Source organism: Mauremys reevesii, linkage group 1, assembly GCF_016161935.1.
Source record: "Mauremys reevesii isolate NIE-2019 linkage group 1, ASM1616193v1, whole genome shotgun sequence".
Lineage (NCBI taxonomy): Eukaryota > Metazoa > Chordata > Testudines > Geoemydidae > Mauremys > Mauremys reevesii.
Window position 1 is genome coordinate 321918231 of NC_052623.1, and position 20021 is coordinate 321938251.

The 20021-nt window shown below is 39.5% G+C and overlaps 1 protein-coding gene across 9 annotated transcripts in view; it reads left to right on the forward strand.

Moving 5' to 3' along the window:
• PLXNB2 (plexin B2) overlaps positions 1-20021 on the forward strand; it is a 334226-nt gene that overhangs the window by 284756 nt on the left and 29449 nt on the right. For all 9 annotated transcript variants that reach the window (XM_039511911.1, XM_039511906.1, XM_039511917.1 and 6 more), the window contains 7 exons: positions 10426-10562; positions 11635-11802; positions 14414-14549; positions 16401-16631; positions 16955-17131; positions 17767-17906; positions 19475-19575. In XM_039511911.1, coding sequence (XP_039367845.1) covers positions 10426-10562; positions 11635-11802; positions 14414-14549; positions 16401-16631; positions 16955-17131; positions 17767-17906; positions 19475-19575 — 1090 coding nt within the window. The remainder of the gene's footprint in view (positions 1-10425; positions 10563-11634; positions 11803-14413; positions 14550-16400; positions 16632-16954; positions 17132-17766; positions 17907-19474; positions 19576-20021) is intronic.

Below are 20021 nucleotides of genomic sequence, written 5' to 3' on the forward strand. Positions count from 1 at the left end.
AGTATCTTAAGCTGAGAGGCCGACCTCTTGTTTGGCTTGTCTTCCCTATCTTTCCATGAGGAAACGCAGACCGCTTCTGACAGCAGGAATAAAATTAGTATGTAGTTGTCACACATACTTGCACACGTCTACAAGTGTGGAATGGTCCTTTCTGGCTTCTGGCGTGGCAACAGAAGATCAAAACAGACAATCTAGTCTGTTTATATGGTCTTAAAAGCTTCTGTTCTGGCACGGTTTGGGATCTTATTTGTTCATTGTGAGTAGGTACTCTACAAGAATGCTCATCAGACTTTTTTTTAGTAGAAAGACATTTGTTTTATTTTAAAAGTATCCAACTTATTCAGTATTTCTACATGTGGGGAAAAAATTCCTCTCTTAGAATAAATACAATTTCTGCTGTGTATTTCTACTGTTTTTGTTTCTTTCTTGGATACGTTAACCTGCTGTTCTCCTACTGAGAAAGATGGTAATGTGCGTCCGTAATCCATTTAGAGCACCCCTAGCATATCAAATAGATTAAAGTTAAACATTCAGTGATAATTCTAAAAAATGTTATGGTTACACAAAAACATAAGCGTAGCATTAAATAAAATAAGACAACACAGACCAGTTCAGTTCCTCTCTGCAGCAGTCCCTTGTACATAAAGGTTTGCATGTTGTCAAATGTTTCTAGTCTGTCTTCCCTTTTACAGCATCTTTTCATATGCGACTAGGTGCAGTAAAATTCTTTCCATGCCTTGTAAATCACTACCAACCTTTCCACTTGAAACTAACTATTAGGAGTCCTGCTCCACTGAAGTCACTGGTCCTTTTGCCATTGACTTCCGTGTACACAGAATCAGGCCATAAGTTAACAATGACTTGAACATTCTCTTGTCAGTTTTAACATAGCCACTCCTGGTACAATGGAAATAAAATGCTACTTCTAATTTCTCAGTGTCCAGCCATGCCAAACATCTGGAAGAGCTCTAGACGTCTGTACCAAATGAAATAGCAGCACCTGAACAGCCAAAAGCCAAACCAATTTTCTTTCACTTTATCTGACTGGTTGCTTGTTACTATGGCAGTGAGTCACAATATCAAACTACAAAGCGACTAAGAGTACTACTCCTGGGGGAATACTGTGCCAAACAATTAAATATTCTGCACACAGTATTTTAAAATTCTGCATATTTTGTCAAAATAACACAAAATAATCATACCAGTTTCAATTATTTTGGTAATTTATTTCATAATACCTGTCAGCAAGTATGTTGTTAACAATACAGACAACAAAAATGATTCCTCTGAGGAGCAGAGAGTTAAAGAAACCACCTACAGCAGCCCAGTTCCTGTTTCTCTGTTATGCTTTTGTTGGGCAACTCAGTCTGGGTGTGTCACACATGCCAGCTGGGTGCATCTTGGGGGGAAAATTCTGTCCCTCCAGCCTCAGACACCCACACCCTCTACCCCCCAGAGCCCAGGGATCCAGAGAAAGAAACAGCCTGATGCTGTGTCCCAGGCTTGTATGGAGTTTCATGCATGCCACCTCCTTCCTTCAGGACGTGCTGGGAACCCTCCAGCTTTCTTTCCCCCACCCCCCTTACTCCCTGGGCAATGTCCTGTATTTGTGAGCTGGAGAGCTCAGCCTGGCTGTGTCCAGCAGCCCCTAGTGGTGGCCAGAAGCTCTAAAGCACCAATTCTGCAGGGAAAACTGAAATTTCTTTGCAGAACATTAATTCTTCGCAAATTCATCATTCCACAGTTGTGAAGAATTCTCCTAGAAGTAGTACCTTTCATCTGTACATGAGTGAAGTTTGCTAATTATATACAAACAACATTAGTCCTTCCCAAAATAAAGACTCCTATTGGGGTTAGATCTTGAGTCCTAGCCTGCATGTCTGGATGACCATGGGGCTGAAATGGTTGAGGATAGAAGGATAGTCACCAACGCAAAAGCATTTTACACCTAGTTTTGGTGATCTCCAATGTCAAGTTCTGGGTCAGGCATCTTAAGTACAGCTTTTCTCTACGTAAGGCAAATAACAGATATTCCTTAAAGTAAAAAGGAAAGAGAATAGCACTATAGACAAAGCTTGCAAAATTGCTTTTGTAACACATTTATTTAGCCATTGGGTGCACTATAGAGAATACTTTAAAGGAAACTTAGAAGCTGTTAACCTCTACATTAGTGCAAAACACAGAGACTCTTTTCCTTAACAAAATGAGCTCGTTGACTAGCCGAGCCACCAAAATGGGGGAGGGAGAGGCCAAGTTAGAGCCAAATTTGTGTGTGTATATATGTGTGTGAGAGAGAGAGAGAGAGAGAGAGAGAACACACTAACGTGGCTGGTGAGCTTAATCTGCAAAGGTTCCCCCCCCCCACCTCAACACTCTCCAGATTTGTCATCTTCCTCAGATATCTTTCTGTGTACCTGAGGCTCTTTCTTCACTTGCCCAATCAAGAGCAAAGCCAATATTCAGGGAGCTTTAGCCATCACACCACCATTTTAGCATGGCGTTTATGGGACTTGTAGTGTTCTCATCTACTCCATTATTCATAACCATCAGTCTCTCTCTCTCTCTCTCTCTCTCAGCTGCTTCATATACTTCATTACAACACCCTGCTTGTTCTCTGGCCTGGACAACTAGTAGCCAGCTTTTCTGGAGTCAGAATGCCACTTCACCAGCAGCCACTAGAAGATGTAGCCAGGGGATAAAGTAAGAGGGGAGTGCAAGTAGTACAACCTCCCCTGCTCCTGAGGGTGTGCTCCTCTCTCTCTCTCTCCTTTTTTCCCCTTGATTTGAGGGAGGGTTGTCCCCCTGCTTCTTGGTTCAGGAGGCAAGGACTCTCCAGGGTGAGAGCGCAAAAAGATAAAATGATGCCCGGCTGAGGAATTCCTAGGTATGAGTGTGCTCTGTGGGCTTGTTTTCACTGCAACAGTTTGCTGCAATTACTATGTTCAAGTCACTCCATTCAAGCTAGCCTTGAATGAGAGTATCTGCTCTGGGAAGGGTAAACTACTTGAGTTACTGCCTCCAAACTGTCACAGTACTGACTGGTGTATTCTTGGTTCTTTGCATTGCACTAGTCTGAACCACTCCTTCCAAACTTCTGTGGTGTATTATACGATTGCATGGTCGTAATACCTCTAGGAAATGCAAATCACAAGCAGAATACCAAAGAAAAGTATATAAGCTGAAATTTCAGGCAATACAAAGAACATAGCAGCTACCACTTTCAGCTAAAACGAGCAAATTGATTAACATAATGACACTAAACTTGGGAAAAATAATTCAACCAATAAACACACAAGCAACCATACATACCCAGAGTAGACAATGTACGGTGGCATCCCTGCAACAAAGCTGCTAAAAGTTTACCATGAGGTTATCAGAAGACATCCCAGTTGTTCAAGGAATGTTATACCTAGAAATAGATAAAACAATTAAGCCAATGCAGAGTACCCATTGCATAAAGAAGAAAAAATGGGAGTAGTAAAGCAAATGGAAAAAGAAGGCATCATTGTTAGTCACAGAGCCCACAAGTTGGATAAACAGCATGATGGTCACCGAGAAGCCAGGCGAGCTGTGTATTTGTATTGATACAAGCAATTTAAACTGGCCACTAAAAAGGGCTCACAACCACATGCCTACAATTGAAGTATTGCCTGATTTAGCAAAAATATACTCAGTACTTGATGCCAAAGACAGATATTGGCAAGTGCTACTGGATAAGGAAAACAGCTACCTGGCCACACTTTGGACACCAGCAGGTAGATACAGAGATTGAGAATGCCATTGAGAATCAAACCTGCAGCAAATGAATATTGACGCTGCCAATAAGATGTACTAACATCTTTGCAGGCTCAGCATCATAGCTGAAGACATTCTAGTGTACAGAAATGGAGACGACATGGCAGTAGCTGTGGTAGATCACAACCACAATCTCATCTATCTGCTACAGAGAGCCAAGGAAGTAAACCTAAAATTCAATAAAAGATGATTGACTGCTCTACCATACACAAGACATTTGCTGACCTCGCAAGTTCTAAGACCTGACCCCGAAAACATAAAAACAATACAGTGGATGCCCAACCTACAGATATTAAATCAGTTCAGAGATTATTAAGATATGCAAACTGATAGTTTCTTCCAAGCCTCTCACATGCGTGAAAACACTTTAGGCAACTACTGGACAAAGTTGCGTGATGGTTACTTCATCATGACACAGCAATCACGTGTATCACATAGTATCCAATCCTGAAATACTATGTTGTGAAGAGGCTACTATACAATGCCAGGGAGGTGGGGCTTGGGGTAGCGCTCATATAAAAGGGACAAGAAGGTCAAGTCACCAATGGAAAAAAAGACTTAAATTGAAATGCAATGTCTTGCAATCATTTTCGTATGTGAAAAGTTCTATGTTCGTATGCTTAAGGATGGAAAACCATTGGAGTAGAAAATGACCCTAAACCGCTAAACATTTTTAAAAAAAAACACTGCTAGCAGCCCCAAAACACCTTCAGTGCTTGCTACTGAAACTGCAGTGCTACGGTTTAGATGTACCTAACTGACTTCTTATCCAGAGCAGCCTGGCAGCATGAAAAATATGGTAACTGAACAAGAATATGAGAACATGACAGAAATCTAGAAAACAAAGAGAGATAGCAAAAGAATCAACCCAGCCAGTTATGTGCTAGTTTCAAGGCAGAGGCTGGAAAGAATCCGAGAATAAACCACAAGTGTTCATGCCTGTCATTCGGTCAGCATGGCCCTACACCAGGAAAGAAGACTCACCTTCCTCTCAAGAATATAGTGGATCTATAGAGACAAGTTGAGCCTCCAGCTTAGACCATGCAGTGGACTTATCTCCTGGGCCAGTGCCATTTGTAAAGGTTTAGGCTACCTTTGAAAATGCTAGTGCTAATGTGAGAGAGAGTATACTGTGACTATTGCTTGTTCCACTCCTGATTCTGCATCCACATGCCTTTGTAGGCTGCATTGATAATACCTGCTTGGCACACATGCAATAGTGTGAGCCATATCAATCCATTTGCATCTTTAAATTTTGGATTAGAGATGGATACCCTGGGAAGGGGGTGGGGTGGGAATTGGGAATTAAAGGGAACATAGAACCAGAATTACCACATTATGGGGGGGAGGGATAGCTCAGTGGTTTGAGCATTGGCCTGCTAAACCCAGGGTTGTGAGTTCAATCCTTGAAGGGACCACTTAGGGTTCTGGGGCAAAATCAGTACTTGATCCTGCTAGTAAAGGCAGGGGGCTGGACTCAATGAACTTTCAAGGTCCCTTCCAGTTCTAAGAGATAGGATATCTCCATTAATTAATTTATTTTATTTTATTTATAAGCCAGCTCTCTCAATGTTTGTAAAGTGTGCCAAGATCCCCAAAGCAAAAGTGTTGTGCAGTTACTAAGTATCTAACTTCTCCCCCCTGTTGGTAGTTCATTTTGATATCAGCTGTGGTATCAGGCTGCCTTCTTTTCAGATATTTTGATGCTTATTGCTATCAAACAAGGCTAGCACAGTTAATATTGAAAGTACATATTGAAACCATCTCAACAATCAGCAAGAGATTGAAAAGATCTTGTACTACACCAGCCCACGTGATTGCATTTCTGAAAAGTGCTTTTCATCAAACCATTAAGACACCCCGGGGTGTGTTTTTTATTGGTCCATTAAGAAACATCTCAGGTATGCTGAGGCAGCTTTGTTCCCTGAGTCACCCATAAACATATTAAAGGAACAGGGGGGAAAAAACCTTAAGTGCCTTCATTTTGCTATAAACATGGTTATTAAATTTTTTTAAGTAGACACTTAATTTAAAACAATCATTTATTCTGGACATCTCAAATCTACATCTGCCTAAAGGAGAAAGTGTGGGGGAGGGGGAAACCAAGGAAAAATCAAGGCACCCATTTTCCTGCCTGGTTTAGCTGTTACGCCATCTCTGGTAAGGACTTATATTTTTAGGTTTCATAGTATTTAGAACATTCTTTTTAATAGTTTAGTACTGAGTATTCATGTTCAGCCTCTCCATTTTATCTGTCTTTATATTAGTCCTGTGAGGAGCTGTTCGTAAATGAGTTTGAGCTTTAGAAAAATAACAATTAAAATGCAACTTCTGTCCAAGTTCTGTCTCCTCCTTTGCTGCCACCTACAGCAGCTCCAACAGGGATTCTTAGGTACCATTAATTTTTAATTCTATCCCAAGTGAAGTTAAAATGTGTTGAGCTCCTCTTGTCAATGTGTCTCGGAGAGTTTTGCAGCGTATTTTTCCCACTGAAATTGCTGTACTTAGCAGCACTTTTCAGGTTGAGACACTTCCAGTTTAATTTTGTTAATTTGTTAAAAACTTTAATCTCATCTCTCAGTCTGAATCTGTTTTTCTTACTGCTGAGGAAAGGATTTGATGCTTGATTTCCTTGGATATTTAAGGTTTCAGAGTAGCAGCCGTGTTAGTCTGTATCCGCAAAAAAAACAGGAGTACTTGTGGCACCTTAAAGACTAACAAATTTATTGTAGCATGAGCTTTCGTGAGCTAAAGCTCACTTCTTCGGATGCATAGAATGGAACACACAGACAGGAGATATTTATACATACAGAGAACATGAAAAGGTGGAAGTATGCATACCAACAGACAGAGTCTAATCAATTGAGATGAGCTATCGTTAGCAGGAGGAAAAAAAACTTTTTGAAGTGATAATTAAGATGGCCCATAGAAGGTGTGAGGAGAACTTAACATAGGGAAATAGAATCAATTGGTGTAATGACCCAACCATTCCCAGTCTTTATTTAGACCACAGTTAATGGTATCTAGTTTGCATATTAATTCAAGTTCAGCAGTCTCTCTTTGGAGTCTGTTTTTGAAGTTTTTTTGTTGCAAAATTGCCACCTTCAAGTCTGTCACTGAGTGGTTAGGAAGGTTGAAGTGTTCTCCCACTGGTTTTTGAATGTTATGATTCCTGATGTCAGATTTGTGTCCATTTATTCTTTTGCGTAGAGACTGTCCGGTTTGGCCAATGTACATGGCAGAGGGGCATTGCTGGCACATGATGGCATATATCACGTTGGTAGATGTGCAGGTGTATGAGCCCCTGATGGTGTGTCTGATGTGATTAGGTCCTGTGATGGTGTCACTTGAATGGATATGTGGACAGAGCTGGCATCGGGCTTTATTGCAAGGATAGGTTCCTGGGTTAGTGTTTATGTTGTATGGTGTGCGGTTGCTGGTGAGTATTTGCTTCAGGTTGGGAGGCTGTCTATAAGCAAGGACTGGCCTGTCTCCCAAGATCTGTGAGAGTGAGGGATCATCTTTAAGGATAGGTTGTAAATCTTTGATGATGCGCTGGAGAGGTTTTAGTTGGGGGCTGTAGGTGATGGCTAGTGGTGTTCTGTTATTTTCTTTTTTAGGCCTGTCCTGTAGTAGGTGGCTTCTGGGTACTCTTCTGGCTCTGTCAATCTGTTTTTTCACTTCAGCAGGTGGGTATTGTAGGTTTAAGAATGCTTGATAGAGATCTTGTAGGTGTTTATCTCTGTCCGAGGGATTGGAGCAAATACGGTTGTATCTTAGAGCTTGGCTGTAGACAATGGATCGTGTGGTGTGTCCGGGATGGAAGCTGGAGGCATGTAAGTAAGTATAGCGGTCAGTGGGTTTCTGGTATAGGGTGGTATTTATGTGACCATCGTTTATTAGCACAGTAGTGTCTAGGAAATGGACCGCTTGTGTGGATTGGTCTAGGCTGAGGTTGATGGTGGGATGGAAATTGTTAAAATCTCGGTGGAATTCCTCGAGGGCTTCTTTTCTTTTTTTTCTTTTGCAACAAAAAAACTTCAAAAACAGACTCCAAAGAGAGACTGCTGAACTTGAATTAATATGCAAACTAGATACCATTAACTGTGGTCTAAATAAAGACTGGGAATGGTTGGGTCATTACACCAATTGATTCTATTTCCCTATGTTAAGTTCTCCTCACACCTTCTATGGGCCATCTTAATTATCACTTCAAAAAGTTTTTTTTCCTCCTGCTAACGATAGCTCATCTCAATTGATTAGACTCTGTCTGTTGGTATGCATACTTCCACCTTTTCATGTTCTCTGTATGTATAAATATCTCCTGTCTGTGTGTTCCATTCTATGCATCCGAAGAAGTGAGCTTTAGCTCACGAAAGCTCATGCTACAATAAATTTGTTAGTCTTTAAGGTGCCACAAGTACTCCTGTTTTGGATATTTAACTTATCTAGATATATTGTTGCTTTATGTGGATATAAATGTAGGTATGACATCATCTAAGAGGCCCAGTCAGAACATGGCTTTGTGCAATGCAAGTTCAAAGCCACACAACATAGCTTCATAGAACTGAACTTTTGTGAAACTAAGGATTGTATCTGTACCAGAGTGCAGCCGTCTAACTTGAAGTGTGATTTTTAATATGGTTTAATTAAGAAACTCCAAACTCCTTATTGCAGCTGAAGAGTTTAAGTGGCTCATTTCAGTTTAGCTAGGTTGATGAGGAACAGATTTAAAATAAGACAAAAGAAGCCATTCTTAAACCAAAGTAACAGTGCCCATGCAGAGGGTTTTGTACAGGTTTAAGTAAATTGGTTTAAAAACACACCTTAAGTTAAACCAATGCAACTTTCTTGTGGTAGGCCAGGTCTTAGAAATGATCTTAGGTCACGTCTCTATGTGCAGTCTTTACAGCTACATGCTCTGATATAGCCACATGCTAAAGAAATGCCAGGTTTGGTTTTTGGTTTGGTTTTTTAATGCAGATTTTTCATGTGAGAGGAAAGCAATCAAACACTCAATTACTACTAAAAAAGAACCCGTGGGCACACACTTGATAGATTTACTGTACTCCCAAGTATCAAAGTAAAATTTTAATAATTTGAATTGTGAATTGCATTGAACTAGGTTGCATTCATTGTCAGAGAAACCTCCCAGACAATTCTTTGGGGTTCTGTAAAATCAGTGCTCCACTAGAACAAATTCATGAAGTAACCACAAATTCAAGAAATTCAAAGTCAACTGAATCTATTTTTCCTGATTCCAGCAACTTGTAAGGACCTTCAGAACGTCTCATTTTGCTTTGAGCTAAAATATGATGTAATATTATGATGCAAGTTGCATACAGTGTGAGAGACTCTGCCTGAATGGAAGAAAGTGAGAAGTGAGTTGCCTCCCAGCAATGGTGGGTCACTCTGCTCAGAGGAGAGGTGTGGGAGGGGAGAAGGTTTCTCTAAATATCATTTGATAAGTACTTAAATCAATAAAGCACAGCAAGGTGAGCATTATATGTAAATAATGCCCTATTTTAAATCCACTGTGAGGCACAAGGGCAAAAGTAGAGAACTTCTGTCTCCCAAGAAAGGATGATGTCTGTGTTTCACATTCTGAAGTGTGTTGAAAATATTTTTAAGTGGTTGCTTTTTTATGAAGTTTTGTCTGTCTGTTTATAGTGTTGGTAGAAAAACAGATTATTTTTTTTTTAAATAAAAGATCAAATTTTATATTTCAATTCTATTTTTATTTAAATACAGGTTCAAATAAAATAAACCTTTGTTAATTTCAGGTTTCAAATTAATCTTACTATAAAAGTAAAACAGGGTGGATGAGGTAATATCTTTTATTGGATCATCTTCTGTTGGTGAGAAAGACAAGCTTTCGAGCTTACACAGAATTCTTTTTCAGGTCTACTATAATCTAGTAAAATCATTTAAATTAATTTTTTAAAAAATCAAGCAGTACATGTTTGCTGGCAAGCTATAAGGAAAGTCAGACTGTTAAACTTGTGAAAGTCCACTGGCTTATTGCTTGGAACCAAGGTTTGTTGAAGTGCTAAGCCAGTTTTTGAAAGCAGAAGCCTCTTCTGCAGGTGCAGAGAGAAAATATTTTCTTTATTTCAGTTTATTTAACTAGTTTAGCATGAAATAAAAATGAAAATAGGAAGTCCAAGGGGAAATTTTAAGACCGCTAATTAGCAGGCGGTCTACAAATTGTAGTTAGGGTCTTTAAATCTGGAGGAAACCTGAGGATGCTCTAGTGTGAAATCTTGCACGTGAGTAAATCCACATTACCTGTTCATCACCTTGTTCTCTAATGAAGGATAATCTCTTATGGAAGATCGGTTCCTAACCCTGTTATTCTCATGGGATTTTTTTATTCTTCACATCCATATTGATGCTGTCCTTTTCAAAATCGCCTCAAATTGAGACCCTTTAATGAGGACCGATTTTTCAGAGAAACTACTCTTTCTAAAAAATCAGGCCTCCATTTAGGTGTTTCAAGTTAGGCATCCAAAAATACTAGTCATTGTTGAAAACTTAGTCTGTAATCACTGGAAATATAAATAACTCCTATGTAAAGTAAAAACTTAAACCCATATGTTTAATTGGTTTGTTGCCATTTCTTCCTTACAGCAACCTCATCCTACAGGAATAAATCCAACAAAAGGCCCCCAAGCTGGTGGGACCATTCTTACAATCACTGGGAACAATCTGGAAACTGGTTCCCAGAAAGATGTTAAAGTTTGCCTCGGCAATGTGCCCTGCAACATGTACGTATGCAGCACTTAACTTTTTCATAATATCGACTTGTAGTCCACTAGCACCAACCGAGATCAGAGCCCATCTGTGGTAGGCATCATGCAAATCTATTGTGAGAGGAGATCCCCGCCCAAACCGGTTTACCATCTTTAAATGGATAAGACAGACATAGAGTGAGAGAAAGGGATAGAACACAGAAGCAGTGCAAATATAGAGTGATGGTTTGTGAACATTAAGTTGTTTGTTCATTAATTTTTGGGTAGGTTTTTGGTTGTTTCTATTTATTCTGTGAATCACAGGGGACAGGTGGGGGAGGATGGAAGGTAGGAGGGCATTAGCTATAAGAAGGCATTAAGGGATGGGGTGGGGAGACGGAAGGAAGCACTTGTCTTTTTTTTTTTTTCATGAAGCTTTGTCCTTATTAAAACTTGTCACTTTGTGACTATAATACAGAGTAGTACAAAGCCTTCCCTCAGCCCCCCACCATTCCCAGCCATGTGGCCATGACGGTAAACTGCAGTGAGGAACCAGCCAGAGAATCCAGCAGGTAGGAATTGCTGCAGAACAGCCAGAGCAGGAACCTTCAGACAGTAGGAAAACTTTCTGCAGTTTTGACTGGACTTTCTCTTCCCTGAACTGATTGGATGTTTGCTCCAACCCTCTCCATCCCCCTCCTCACAATCTCTTCATATCAGGTCACTCCACCCCACCCCTCTTAGTCTCTTCTCCACTGCCCCATCCCCCTCACCACTCTTCCCTTCCTCTTTCCATGTAGCTTATCCCCTTCTAACTAGACCCACCCAAAAAAACACAATTTTGGAACTAACATATTTGCAGCGATCACTTTGTTCACTAGGCTTGTGTTTCCCCCGCCTCTCTCCCCTTCCCCCATGTCGATCTTGTCTGTTTAGATTGTAAATTCTTTGGGGGCAGGGACTGCCTCCGACCGTTTGCTCAATGCCTAGCACAGTGGGGCCCCATTCTTGGTCAGTTCTTAGGCTCTACCGTAATAAAGATGATGATTAATAATAATGCTAGTAATTTGAGCCTTGTTTCCCCTTTTCTTTCCCCTCCAATTTCCAGCACTGATTTTGGTGAACAAATAGTTTGCATCACAGGACAACATGAGAGTGGTGGAACAGTTCAGGTAACCGTGCATCATGGAGACACAGAGAACCAATTAAATCCAGGGTTTACATACAGCAAAAATCCTACTGTCACTAAATTCTTTCCAAAAAATAGCTTCAGCAGGTAATGAAATGTTTCTATTATAACTACGTTCATTCTTAATAGCTATGAGGGGGTGGTAGTTTTTCTTTATATGTAACTATTTAAATGAAAGCCACTATACTGTGTCTCTGCAGAAAGCTTAAATATATGAGCTTGTACATTTTTTCCCAAACCATTGCCAGCAAATTTTAATAATATATTCTGTTTACCTCAAAACCTTAATAATACCTTTTTTAAAGCTAATGCTTGAAATAAGAAAAGTAATTAACTTATTTTAAAATGCAGGTTTCTTAAAGGAAAAAGAAAATAGATTGACATTCTCCTTAAATACGTCTCAATCTACACTAGTTTTACTTTGCTTTTTAAAATTAATCTTATTCCCATTTAAGCAGAAATGATCACCTGCAAATAACATAAAGCTATCAAAATTTCTGTGTCCATCCATGGCTATTAAGAGTTGGTATGATGGAAATAAAAAAGAATAAATTATGACTTGCTGGCTTTGTTCCAGTAGGGCAAATAGTAGCTGGCGAAAAAGCACAACTGGAGTTCAGCAAGGTTTTTAAACATTTTATTTGTGTGTGTTATGTGTTTTGTTTTGTTTTTTGAATCTATAGCCAGACTGGTGGTTTCTCTCTGAGAATTCAGTTCTTTCTGAAAAGAAAAATACCAATAGTCTAAACATAAAAGCAAACAGAAAATCCCAACATGATACCTTGAACTATTTGACAGTGTACCTGTATAGAAGGCCTCTCAGAATACTCCTCATTTCAGGGTCTGGGGACAAAAACTGTGATCTTTACTCATGGGCTTCAGCTTCCTAATATCTTAATCTTGCTACTTAGTAGAGGACAGCTTAGTATTTTCATATCCTGAGAGATCAGAGGGAATGAGCCCAAGCTCAAATGCTGTCACTTTCTACCAAAAAACCCAACATGAGATGATGACCTGAACAGGATCTTAAAAGTTAAGTCAGCTGTGACTTACCAGGCTCCTTGAATACGGCCTTTTATATAAAATAAAGTAATACTTAAGATTATTACCATTTAAGAGATTAGAGGGACAAGAAATGTATTTTTCTTTTTGTTTACTTGGTACATTTGACAGCGCTTTGTAATCCGTCTAATTTTTCCCTCTTTATAGTCAGTCACTCCAGGATTTCTCAAAACTTTTGATAAAGTGGAACTCATTCTATTAGATTATTTTGTGGATCGCCTTCCCTCCCAGTAATGATTATTAGGATCGTTGGTGGGTGGAAATGTACACTAAGTCCTTTCGTACTTGTTAATGTATCTATCAACTGAAAGCAACAAGGAGAGGCAGCACCGTGTGACTTCTATTCCCTTCTATATAGGTTCTTATAATACACTCATCACCACACTATCAGAGCACCTTCCAGGAATGCAGTAAGCAACATGACTAATATGTCATGTGTTTATGCTCTCATCCTCTCTCTTGCTGGAGATGTGCTTGCAGTGGAGTGTCTTGTTTGAGTAGGGGCTCTTTTAATATGCATGTTGCTATGTATTTATGTCAGAGAAGGTAAGGCCGAAGAAGTGCATCTTGCACTTGGAGTAGAAGACGACGAGGTTTATAGTGATCCTTAATTCCTAGTGGAGTTCATTCCACAGTCTCGGACCAGCCCCTTAGAAAGCTTTATCTTCTGTTGTAGGGAGTACCACTGAGCTAGAGGAGCAAAGTTGATGAGTATGGTCTTTGTCCCAGAGCTTTAGAGGTTCTTTCAAATATCCTGGTGCCGGGCAATGGAGCACCTTAAACATGAGGTCTAAGACTTTTGACTTGATTCTATGGGAAGCCAGGGTAGGGAGCAGAGGACAGGTGTGATGTGCTTGGGGTAGCCAGCATTACTGTAGAGATGCACTGCAGCCTTCTGAACAAGTGAGAGTTTGATAAGTTCTAAAGGTACTTCATCCCCAGGTACACTGCCTTGCTGTAGTCCAGCCAAGGGTTCATGAAGGCATGAATAACTGAGGCCAGATCACTGTCTGCCATGATAGGGTAGAGTCTCCTAGCTACCTGGAAATGATGGAAAGCATTACTCACAGATGCTGCTCTGTGAGAGCTTAGCCTCAGTGAGGAATCCAAGAGTACTGCAGACTGCATTGACCAGTTGTGGGTCTGTCTTCAACCAAAGAAGAAAGCTCCATGGCTACAAATTCTTTAAAATGCTTTCCTCTGCCCACCAGCATAACATCTGTCTTGCTCAGCTTCACTTTCAGCCAGCTATTCTTCATCCATGAGCTGATGTCATCCAAGCACTGAGCCATTTTGGTAGGAACCACCAACCATTATGTTAGGTTCCCATGTTTGTTTGTGTAGTGCTCCCCACCCCCACCTCAAGAGTGATAAAGGCATGGGAAACCATTTTAAATAGTTTAAAAATGTGAATATAAAAATCACAAAAAGGCCACTGGGTTTGGAACAGCTGTATCACTTCAAAATTTTATACCCATATTTGGTTTACTGGAAGTTCTTACATTTGCTACCTAACTATTGTACAAGCACCTGCATGAAAAGCTGTGCACAAAATAATTTAAGTGGAAAAAGTCATAGATGGAGCTAGTGTATGGTTGTAGAACTTTACTGATGTTTGATTTGTCTGTTTTTTCAGTGGAGGGAGAAATATTACTGTAACAGGAACTGGGTTTGATATCATCCAGAGTTTCTCCATAGTTGTAACTGCTGACCTTCATGGGCCTTCCAGAAGGAAGAAGAGGCAAATACGCAGTCTAGACTCCAAAAAGATGGTATGTGTGTGTGTATATATATATGTATGTATGTATTTGTTTGTCAGACATGCTGTCTTCATCAGCAGTGTGATGTCTAAACAGGGCCTGATCCCAAACCCCATTGAAATCTGTCCACTGACATCAGTGGGTTTTGGATTGGGCCAAATGGTTTAAAGAAAACCTCAGGTACATAAACCTTGTCAATATTTGTACTTTTTCAGCTGCAAACTAAGGGCCCAATTCTTCCATCCCTACTTACGTTGATTAGTACCTTACAATGCGAAAAAGCCCCCTTGATTTCAAAGAAACAAACAGTAAGGTACTTTTCAACATGAATAAGAGTTGTAGAACTGAGCCTTGAATGGGGCAACTGAAATTCTTTGGCAAGTCCAAAGTGGAATCATTTATCCTATTCCCTGTCTTCCCTACTGAGCTGTAGATATTTGGACAGTTCTGGACTCAAATCCAAACTACGCCTGCTCTTGGCTTTGCAAAATCCAAACTCATTCAATTTGGGTTTGAAAACTGAAAAGTTCCTACTTTTTTTGCCCTCCCAGTTATATTCTTCCTGTAGTGTGTGCATATCCTTATACGAGGAATTTTAAAACTACCCCTCCAGCATCTGATGCTAAGCAGACCCCTTCACTACAAATAACTGCAATATTTCTGAGGAAGACCAAAGTTTATCACCTGATTAAGAAGCTAAACATAGTTCTTTGATGGGGACATGGTTCAAAACTTGGGGAAAAATTTCAAAACTAACTTTTTTTTTCCTGTTTGTTTTCTGTTCTAATTTCAAATACATAATTTAATTTTTAAGAATCTATACGGTTTTTGTGCTCTTCTTAAGACACTGTCCACCTTTCTTAGTCTATTTACGGCAACCACTACAGCGTAGGCTAACAGATGATGTTCCACTATATCAGGCCTACACTAAACTCATTAAAAACTTTTCCTTAGCAAAACTTTGTTTAGTATTCTCAAGTGTTTGTCCCCCTGTAGCTATTTATTCAGATACATAAAAAACATCTATTTGGAGGCACTGTAAATGTGGTCGGTCAACCGTTTGTTTCCTTTAGTTCACTTTATTATTTTGTTTTCATTATATTATGGTAGTATCCAGAATGTACTAGGAGTGGTACAATCACATTTGTGATGAGAGACTGGGAAGACTCTATCGTGGGAAGTCATAAAGATAGCTTCTGTTTTTTGTGTTTTGTGATTTATGTTAATGATTCAAGAGGGTTCCTAGAGTAAACTATTTGTATAATTGAAGGGGAAATATGCGCGCACACACGCGCACACACACATTATACTGTTAGGATCCAGACATTTTCAAGCATGAGGTGCCTTAGAAATAAACATTCATTGTGCTGGAAGATAAGGTTTGTTGTGAGTTAATTGGTGCTTAATATATTAAGATGATAATTTCTCTGCTATTTATAAATGCCTTGAATACAAGTGATGTGCCCAAGGTTGAAGAAGAGTCAAAAATAATCTGGATTAAAGCTAAGACGTTACCACCCCACCCCCACCAAGCCTGTGTTCTCAACATTAAATTGCCTTCAAATAGTTCAAACCCACAAAATTCAGATAATGAGACAAACTTTGTCAACTTTGGGAGTGTTCAGACCTTAGGATTTTGCTTTGGGCCTAAATACTAACCCACACTGAAGCAATGATTTATTTTGTCCAGTGGTTTTTTTTTATTTTCCAAAAATATCTGAGAATCTCACATTTTTATTTAACCTTGGTTGTGTTTGTATAAGGCCTAGTTCACAGGCTCTGCCTTCTATTTTTAGGTGCTAAATGTTCAGCAGCAAATGACATGATCTAATCAAAACCCAAAATGTTTTGTTTGCTTTTTAGTTTCTAGGAAAAGATATTACAAAAATCAATGAAAGCACAATAGTCTTCTCTTCTCCACCAATATTAGAGGATCCAGAAAACTATAGGATTACTACACTTATTAAAATGGATGGTTGCAGTTTGGTTCTAAACGCCGAGAACAATGATCCCTTTAAATATGTTGAGGACCCAACATTTGAAAACTTCACTGATGGCATCAAAAAACAAGTCAACAAACTTATTCATGCAAAGGTAAACTTGACAAGACATGGCTGGTTGTAGTTTTATTGTTATAATAAATATATAGATGTGAGATTTTCCATTTCATTCTTAAAAAACGTGTGCTGCCCTCCACTGCTGGAATCTGGGATTTCCATATTAGCTGTGTTCCCATAGAATGAATAGATTTCCTCTTTGTGTAAAAGCCTGGGGGTATTTTTTCCTCCCCCTTTCACACTGATGTCAGAACTACATCCTCTGTTGAAAATGAACTGTACAAAAGGTTGTGTAACTTGTGGATTGCTTCACCCGTGGCTTTGTAGCTAAAATGACTTAGCCTTATATTTTCTGTCTAGGGCAGTAATCTGAACAAAGCCATGACGATAGAGGAGGCTCAAGCTTTTGTGGGGGCAGAACCCTGCAACATAAAAACACTGACCGAAAAGGATTTATATTGTGAGCCACCAGAAGTACAACCTCAGCCAAAGAGAAGGCAGAAGAGGGATACCATCAATAACTTGCCTGAATTCATTGTATGTCACCTTTCCTGCATGTTGTCTTTAATAGCATGTATGTAGAGAGGGGAGGGTATGGAGTACTGTGTTTGTGACTCTGATAAAGTAGCTTCCTATTTGCGTGGGTTTATTTTTCAGTGGCACATTATATAACGGATACTATCTTGTGACTCCACTCCACTTCCAGATTCTGCCTGCTTTCTATAAAAGGATTGCAGATAGATAGAATGTCCCGAGATGTTGATTGCCACTTTTATTAAGAGGTCCAGTCCTATGTATACTCACAACTAGGCATTGGGTTTTCTATCTTGACAAGTCCCATTGCAGTCAATCACTGTTCTGGGTAGTAAGTGCTTATAGGATTGGGTCTTAAATTCCTTTGTATAGTAATAAGTTTTTATTTTCCTTTTATGTAATAAGGGCTAAATTACGTGCTGGAATACAAAGGTGCTGCTCCGTTAATTTAGTGGAGCTATTACAATATTTTTGCTGGCATAAATTGGATCTGAATATTATACCTGTTTGGCAATCTGGACTAGGAATTCTGTAGATTATAAAGATTACTAAGAAACTAAAACATGGCAGCTAAATTATTCAATAATCTTCTCATTACATTTTTTGAGGCAGGCATAAGTATGTATTTAATTCTTTAGGTGAAATTTGGCCTCAGAGAATGGATCCTAGGAAGGGTGGAATATGACACACGTGTGAGTGACATACCCCTGGATGTTATTTTGCCATCTGTAATTTTTCCTATGGTGGCCATTATCATCATCTCTATCTACTGTTACAGGTAAGATAATCAGATGCTATGGCTGTCCCAAAGCTCTGAAGGAGAAGGCTGATGGGGCAGAAAAGCAAACCATTCTCATCTGCAAAGAGAAACAATCTTGATCACTTACTAACTAAACATTTTAAAGGAAGTAGCTGGAAAACATTTATACCAATAATTCCCCTCACATAGACCCTTCCAGTGGTATTTCTTGGTGCCAGTCAGCCCAGTGTTCTTTCTCTGCTGTAAGTACAAACAAATTGGCCCAGGTTTTCACACTGCACACTGAGAGGGTAAGGTGCACACACAATCTTGAAATTGCTGCTGAATTGCCTTCATGCAATTGAAAATATTGCTTGTTTTGCATGTGTTTTAGTCAATGTTTAAGCTTCCTATGTCAACACTCTGTAGACCTGAGATGGTTGGATCTGTCTGAGTGGATAGTCCAGCCTTTACAGCTGAGCCACATATTACCACACACACATTTTATTACTCTTGGTAAAATTCACCCCTTTGTGGTGTGCCAGTACCAGAACTATACACCACTGAAGTCCTACTTGGGGCCTATTTTGAGGTCTTAAGTGGGATGTAAGTAGTGTATCAGCCCTGTGCTGGGTGGGTTTCACTGTAATGATGCAAAGCTGTACAACTGAGATGCAGTGCCTTATAGTATTTGCACCTGTACAACGTTGAAACTCCCTTAGATCTCCCATAACCTGCTCAGTATGATCCTGTGCATGTACTTTGGGGGGAGGGATAGCTCAGTGGTTTGAGCATTGGCCTGCTAAACCCAGGGTTGGGAGTTCAATCCTTGAGGAGGCCACTTAGGGATCTGGGGCAAAAAATTGGTCCTGCTAGTGAAGGCAGGGGGCTGGACTCAATGACCTTTCAAGGTCCCTTCCAGTTCTAAGAGATTGGTATATCTCCAATTATTTATTATTACTTACTTAAGCCATGTCTGTGCTCTGGATGTAACAGCAGCACAGCTACAACACTGCAGCTATGTTGCTGTAGTGTAGACACTTCTTACAGCAACTGAAGGGGTATTTCTGGCAATGTAGCTAATCCACCTCCCCAAATGGAAGTAGCGAAGTCAACAGAAGAAGTCTTCTATTGATCTAGCCATGTCTACACCAGGGGTTAGGTCATCTTAACTATGAGACTCAGGGGTGTGAATTTTTCACATCCGTGAGCGTCGTAACTATGTCGACCCATCTTAAGTGTAGACAAGCCTTAGTCATGACTCAGCAGCCGTTGTGGAATGCGCTCTGAGTGCTTATTGCATTGTCTGTCCAGCTTGCACAAGTGAAGTAGCTGTGCTTAAAATGTGCTCACAAATGTAGCCTAATAAGTTTAAAATCATTGGGCCAGATATTCATCCGATCTGTTTAAGCAGCTTCATTCTAGAGCTACATTGATTTACATTAGCTGAAGATCTGACCCACTATCTCCTCCACTTTCATTATTAAAAGTAAAGAGGAAAAGAAACAGGCTTCCTATGATCTCTCAGCCTTTCCATTTGATGCAATTGCAAAATGCTTTACTTTTACCATTAATAACTTTCAAAATCATACCTTTATTCTTTAAAGACGAAAAAGCCAACAAGCAGAACGTGAATATGAAAAAATCAAGTCACAGCTTGAAGGTCTGGAAGAAAGTGTCAGAGATAGGTGCAAAAAGGAATTCACAGGTAGGATTTATGTCAGATTTCTTATGGACCCTAATGAGAGATACTAAATTGGGCTAAAACTACTACACTGTCTTACTGAAACTATTTCTTGGGTGTACGTACAAGCCAATATAACTACTCTTCATTGCAGACATCAATGTACAGTACGTATTCTTCTGACAATGAAGGCCATAAATAAGATTAAATAGAGTGAAAGTGATTAAAGGAAACAGGTTTTTAGGGTAAAGATTAAAATAAGCACAAGGAATTAAATCAGTAAATGGAAATAGAAACTAGGTTTTTTATTATTACTATTAAAAAGCTGCCACTGGTTCTGAAAAGTCACCTATTTCACAATAAGTAACTGTAGTCTGTATTTATGTTGATTAAAATATGACACATTTTATTTTAATAAAAATATAATGTTAGGAAAGCCACAAAATATATGAATTGGTGAGCTATGAAGT